At 28.7% G+C, this 7,570-nt stretch overlaps 1 protein-coding gene across 1 annotated transcript; it reads right to left on the reverse strand.

Annotated features, from left to right (window-relative positions):
* Positions 1-752: 752 nt before the first annotated feature.
* Positions 753-2,417, reverse strand: LOC103577292 (small ubiquitin-related modifier). Its single transcript, XM_008557874.3, has 5 exons — positions 2,245-2,417; positions 2,056-2,124; positions 1,900-1,977; positions 1,751-1,822; positions 753-1,671 (listed from the first exon to the last, which is right to left on the reverse strand). The coding sequence occupies exons 1-5, from the start codon at positions 2,257-2,259 to the stop codon at positions 1,609-1,611; spliced, it is 297 nt and encodes a 98-aa protein (XP_008556096.1). The 5' UTR covers positions 2,260-2,417; the 3' UTR covers positions 753-1,608.
* Positions 2,418-7,570: the final 5,153 nt, after the last annotated feature.

Raw genomic sequence — 7,570 nt, forward strand, 5'->3', positions numbered from 1 at the left:
ATTAAGTTCAAAATAAAATGATACAAGTCAGTTCAATGTAAATAATCAATCATTGTCGTTAAATAAAATTTTATATTATTATTAGTCAATGTTCATAGATTTTTTTTATTTATTAAATAACTAATTTTTCATTTTTTATTTTAAATCTTTGTTTTTATATAATTTACTCAGAAATAAAATACAAATAAACTTTTCATTTTCACTATAATAAATTTCATAAACAAGAACGTTTTATAGAATATTAATAAAATATTAATCAAGTACGCGAATAATAAATATAGTGAAACTTATTAGTTCAGTACTCATATATTCTTTCAATGCTTTTGGTTTTTTAACTTGTCAATATGTATGTTAATAGCTTGAAGATCCTGACGATTGGTTTCTACTAAGACATTTTTTTCTAATAGCCTTTTTAATTTTAACTGCTTCATTTTTTCGCTATTGCAATCAATTTCTACTAATTTTTTTTCAAAATATTACAATTGCATTCGCGCTGCGTCACTTTTTCAACGGTTTTACAGAAAAAAAATTTATTGGATTCTTCCAGTCAAAAAAAAAGTAAAAATTTTCCCAGCTTTGTGACGAAATTCCCTGACTTCTTTAGTATATTTATAATTCCCCGACATTTCCAGGTTTTCAAGATCTTCCAGGAATGTGACCACCGTGTTTAATGCAAGTTTCTCTTGCCTAACGTATACTGTATTCTGATAATCTCAATTTAAACTCAACTTGGGAAAAAAAAAATTTAATAATTAATTTTTGAAGTAATTTTATTTTATTGATTCTGATGATACACATCAACTTGGATAACTTAAATTTAATTTGGAATACAATCAATCGTATATGACTAAACATTATTCTTTTATACTCTGTAATTAAATCTATTATTAATTGTAACTTTTGTTTATTAATGCTTATTAATTTTAGTTTTAAATCTAGAAGTTCAAAAGAAGAATACAAATCATTAAGATCGAAAGTTTGTTTTATAAATAAGATATTTTGGCTCAAAACAAAATATTCAAATAATTTTCCGTACAAAAACCTAAATGTACTTAAAAAAAAAAAAAAAAAATGTGGAAAATATATAATACGACACTTAATGATATTTTTTCTTAATTGTTGTTTTCATGTGGCTGCTAATGAAATTATACAATAAAAGTTGGGAAATTTTAATTATTTATCGAACAAAATATTTAGCGGCTTATTAATTTTTATCAAGTAAAATAAATTATGCATTATTAAAGTGATGAAGTTTTCATCAATACTAGGATTAATAATACAAATTTTGATTATAAAGAAACGTTAATGAACTGCAAGTTTATCTAAAGGATTTCGAATACCTTTTATTAACTTTTAATCGCAGGAATGTAAGAATGCTTCACAGTTCCATATAAAAAAAAAAAAAAAAAAAAAAAAAAAATGTAAATGGTAAAGAAAAGTAATTGAATAAAGAATTTTAGCTTGAAAAAATACATTCGGTATAATGATATTGATAGCCTTTGTCCATTCATCAATCTAACATTACATCACTTTCACTTTAAAAAATATTGAGAAAAACCAAAATGCTTAGGCTCTTGGTTCACCTCTAACTTGATGCTGCTGGAAACTTTAAAAGTGACCACCAGTTTGCTCTTGATATACTTCGATAACATCGTCGTTTTCCATCTCGAGCTATAACAGAAAAGTACAATTCAATAATACCATTTTATTATTATCAAAAACCACGTGATAGCACTTGAAAAATCTTAACCTGTTTTGGTGTTTCATCATCGTTGATTCGTTTTCCATCAAACAGAAACCTGAGCGATGTCATCGGAACTCCCTAATAATAATTATTTATTTCAACTCAATTTAGTGGACTTTAAAATTAAAAAAAAAAAATTATATAATTATACATACAACTCTGTCACTGTAAGATTTTTTTAACTTGCCCATTTGAGTAGTCATTTTTACCCTGAAGTGAATTTCGTTACTGTCCTACAAATTAATAATTGGATGTTAGAAAAAAAAATTATGAAAAAAATTAAAATTGATTGTAAATTAAAGAAAACTAACATTTCCAACGACTTTAAGTTTGATGTATTCTGAATTCGCATCACCTGGACCGGCGTCTGGTTTTTGTTCCTGTACAAAAACGAAGGTTATAGGGGTTAAATTGTATTAAAAAAGGCAGTTTTATTGACAATACATAACTGTTTATACTATAATATTAGTAAAACTATAACTTAATAATATTTTATTTACCTGATTATCCGACATGATTAATTTATTATAAATTATACGTTAGACCACGCGCCACAACGACAAACACTAAACACAAGCAAGCAATATGGCGCCACACTTTTGTCAATCTTCTCAACAGACCTCTTGTTGAAAATAACGCTATTTTTGTCCGCGTTCTTAAATATATCTAACCTGAGCTATACTGTTGCTCGTCGCTGTGAAAATGGCGGGGGTTGTTCCAACACCGGAAGTGATTGTATATATCATCCGGAAGTAAAAATTACTTCAAGATGATTAAAATACACGAATAATAGTTTTCTTAAGTAATATAATTTAGTACTTGAAAAATTCACGACTGAAAGGAATACTTAAAAATTTTATTCAAGTTCTTGAATAGTTATTTCGAGTTGTTCATATTTAACTACTTATAAACGTTTATAGTTAATAATATTTTTTTTCTTATTTGTTCTATTTTTGATTTCATTGTTTAAGTGATAGATAATAATTCGTTGACCTTTAACATAAACATGCATCCTATCAAGTCGCTTTTCTTCTGTGATAAAAAATTAAAATAGCCAGAAAATCATGATCTTGTAATTAACATCTTTTTAAACTTATCAGCATTTTTTTCTATTCCCTTCAAGATAGATTTGATAAAAAAAAAATAAAAAAAAGATAAGCATAAGTACCTAAAACAATGAACAAATATATTTGTGTATAATTCATTTTATCATTTAATCAAATTTTAATTCACTTTCAAGTTGATATTTTTGAGATTATGTTATGAGTGTGAGTGTAGCAGATATCAGAAAAATTTAAAATTTTTTATGAATAGAGTAAATAACTGATAAAATAAAATTTTTTAGTAAATTGCGCATTTAAAAAATTTTGAAATTAATGAGTCCACTTTTTGTAAATATTATTTCTTTAATTATTTACTCTGTTTATTTATAATTTTATGTTTGTCTGAAGTCTGCTACATTCATACTCATATTTTTGTTGTGTGGCCGCTAGCTAGAGCCACCCTGACAGCTACTTTCAGTGTAAGTTACCAGTAAAGTTACAGTCAGAATTAGCTCCCTTAAGTTGGCGGGGAAATTCGATTTTTTGGCAATTTTTTCAAACAATTCGTTTCTTTATCGTTTGTTCTTCAATGTGCGCTATAAATAATTATTTGTTTAGTTTTAATTTTTTTTAATTGAATTATTAAAAATTTATTTGAAGTTAGCGATGGCTGTACTTCTTTTAAATACTTTTTATTTTTTTTTCTATTTATCTTGATTTGTTTGTTCATACCCCGCCTAAAATAGCTTTTGTTTGTTTGTTTTTATATTTATAATTAATTATTAAAATTTTTATTATTCCCGTTGTTCTAATACTAGCCGTGCGCATGCGCAAACGCATACTCTATTTTTTAAATTTATTATTGTTTTCATTATTATTCATGTTCTAATTAAATGAGTAATCTTAAAATAATTATCAAATCCTGTCGATCATCTAGCACATCATAAAAGTATCCAGGTATTTACCGGAGAGTAATGTCAATCAGCCACAATTAAATACGAACCGAAAGAGTCATTAAATACTTAATACACTCAACTAATTATTTTGTTTTATCAATATTAATTATGCATTGAAAATACTGAAAACACTTTAATCTAATTTTCATTTGATCTTTTATAATTTACCGCTTCGTTTTGTAACTTACGTCGTATGAAGAGATTCAATCTAGAGATGGACAATTACCGGTATTTCCAATTTATGTGACGTGACTGTCACAGATACTGTCTTGTGACGGTCCTAGCGTCACAAAGTTTTTTGTGATAAGTCTGTTGTGCAAATGACGCTCACAACACCAGACACCCTTGTTACCGTCAAATACAACTATCCCTAATAGGAACTTTAGCTTGAAATTGACGGTAATTTGATGTTGAAATTACCTGAAATCTGCTGTCCGAATTTGCCGACAATTTGACAGCAAACGTTGAAAATAAAAATTTACGGTTAATTTTTATTCAATTTGAAGGCAAACTTTTACAAAAAAATACAGTCAGTAATGTTCATTCTTACCATTTCAGAAAGTAAGCAAATTTATACACAAAATTGCCTACAATTTGAAGGTAAAAATATACTTGACAATTTTTCAAGTTATATTAACGATAAATTGACATAAATTTGCCTAAAAATTAAAGTCAACTTTTTTCTAGTCAACTTTCGAAGTAAATTTGCATTCTAATTCGGGCAGTAAATTTACTTCAAATTCAATAGCAAGTTGCATAAAAATTGTCGAAAAAATGGAAAAGTCCGAAGTTGACAGAAATTTGACGAAAAATTCAAAGAAACTTTTGTACAGGAAACTTTTGCTCACGCTATTAGTAATAGCATAGTTTGCCAGCCCTAAAACTTCCCGCTGATTTCGACATCTAAGAGCTCGACAACATTAGTATAAATAAATTTTCGAGTTCGAAAATATCTTTGTTTCCCTTTTTTTATGAGGTTTTTAAGCTGAAAAGGGTTACGTTTTATGTTAAAGATGAAAAATTTAGAATCCAAAATAATTAATGAACAAGCGTTTTTTTATATTTTTATTCATAATTATGTTCAATAATTTGCTTAAAAATAAGTATTTCCGTGATACTAGTCACTTCCAATGACTTACATAAAGAAGGACATATAATATTAGTTTTGAGTAAAAGTGTTCAGTAATTACGATGTTATCCAATGAAAAAAGCAGATGGCGGGTTTCATTGAGTTCTATTAAAGCCCCGATGAAAAAAAAAATTTTTATAACTGTGCCCTGATAGCCAAGTTGGCGAGAAACTGACGAGAAACTTGCAGCCGCAACTGGAACCAAGTTGATCGCCAACAGTTGGTACCTCCAATAGTTGATGGACATTTTCTGAGAAAGTTGGTGGCAAAAGTTGTAAATCCAAAAAGTTGACGATCACTTTCTGAGAAAGTTGGTGGCAAAAGTTGCTTGCAAAAGTTGGTGATCATAAGTTGACGGTAAGTTTACTTTCAATTTCCTCAGAAACTTGCATTCCAGTTGCGGCTCCATACTGCCGCCAACTTTCTGAGAAAGTTGGCGGTAACTTGTAGCCAAAAGTTGCAAAAGCTGAAGTTGTCGATAACTTGTCGTCAAGTTGGTCGGAAACTAATGAATGACCAACTTTTTCTCGATCAACTCGTGTTATCAGGGTATACATACAAAATATTTCAGTATACACAACATCATGCTATGCGACCTACGTATTTAAGACGCATTCACGGCGAACTATATTATTTTTTACCAAATAGAAAATGAATTATGATTGTTATTCAACTCAAAATTCCATAAAAAATCACCAATCAAAAATTATTCTGCTGCTTGACTGCTGGTTGGTAATGATGACAGTGGCGCGAAAAAGAGAACTAGTGAGCATACTAAAGTGAATTTTGAGGGACGACCGGATATGTATCCGACAAAAGACATAGTTCATGGAACTATAAATGTCCGGAACTACCCACCTCTACTCTAAACTGAATTGTTAAAAAATTTCAAACATTCTAGCGATGATGGTCGACTCGGGAAAATAAATTTTTTTTACAGCGATTAGTTTATACTCAGAAGTACAATTGAACTATTTTTCCATTTAAAAATGTCAAAAAATTGTTAAGAAGAATTGTGCAATGTGATTATTCATACAGTTAATTAAAAAATTAATAAACGAAAACAGTATGTCAATAGTAGGGGCCCTGTTGTTATGTCCTGGGAGGTTACTAGGATCGGAGCTGACGCCACCTCCTGGACAATGGGCAGTTCGTTGTCACGCGGGACTAATTTTGAATTGAAAACAGTGGATAAATTTATTGTTGACTACGATGATGATGATTATTATTATTAATTTAATGAAATAATTAAGTTATAGATAAGGATAGATGTAATTGATAAAATAATTTTTATCTGAAGACTGAGTTTTATTATAAAGTATGAATGAACTTGATCAGTAATAACAGTTGTATTCGTCAAAAGTTCTCGAAGAGAAGTGAAGTTACATCAGACGACAAGAGATCTCTGACCTCCACTCTCCAACTTCTCCCCACTACTCTCATGTTCACACTCATGCTCATATGTATATATATTTATATATCTATGTTCTTTACTAAATATTATACTTATACATTTATACTTTCTACTAATTCAAATTTGAGATATAAGCTTACACATATATGTTCTTCACTTTATCCATTCTACAACTTCTTATTACTTATTCTATTTTCTTGTACTTAGATACAATCTTCCAGTTAAATATTCTAGGCTATCAGAGGTGTATTCCTCCATAATTATTCTATATTTAATTATTTAGTACGATTGACATTATCATTTATTGTGAAACATTATTATAATTAATATAATGCTATATTTCTATATTTTCATTAATTTATTTATTATACGCGTCACTCTTTATTTAATATTAACAGTAATAGTTAAATTCTGGTGAGACATGGTTTTCATTAGTAAGTAACATTTATTAATTATATATTTTCTTTTCTTACTTGTTGATAGAATATGTATTTGTTTATAACCATATTGACGGTTAACTTTAGAACAAGGGCCTATTCATGATTTTTATGCGTGTGTTTTGTTTAGGTTTTAAGTATCGGATGACAGGAAACGTTCCAAGACCACTCAAACTGTATTTATATTTCTCTGAATACAAAATAAAGGTTTATCTATCTATTTATTTAAACTTTCTTATAATAAAAATATATAATTTAATGAGTATGTGCCACGACGATTTATCATTTAAATTATTGACTCAATATTGTTAAGACGCAATAAGTGTTGTAAGAAATTAATATATAATTTCAAATGGAATTTAAATGCGCGCTTCTTATATATCTCAAGTTTACTAATTAATTAACAGGTGGAGGCACCTGAGGCTGTTGAGGACATAACACTGTCAATAATAGGGACTTTTACCTTATGTTCATTTTTAGAGATTTTTTTTTCCCGTTGCTATATTACCCGAAGCACTGAGCGTGTTCAGCCGAACAAAATACTGAGTAATTTTAGTCAGTTAGTCAGACTAAAAGAAATTTTATCCTGAGCTCCTGAGCACAGTGTGTTTTCCGCCTGGACACACTGTTTAACTCTTACTATAGTTTAAAAGTGTCAATATCCAATCACTGAATTCATAACGTTCAACATAATTATTTTGATCCATTTTTTACGGCGAATTTTATATAAAGCTTACGATTTGCACTTTAATTACTATTTTGATGTAGACGTTTTTACGCGGTAAAAGACACAAAAAGGTATACCAAGTAAAATGGCGGCCAGAAAAAAGTTCCTAAGTATGCGTCG

The sequence above is a fragment of the Microplitis demolitor genome, chromosome 5 (genome assembly GCF_026212275.2).
Source record: "Microplitis demolitor isolate Queensland-Clemson2020A chromosome 5, iyMicDemo2.1a, whole genome shotgun sequence".
NCBI lineage: Eukaryota > Metazoa > Arthropoda > Insecta > Hymenoptera > Braconidae > Microplitis > Microplitis demolitor.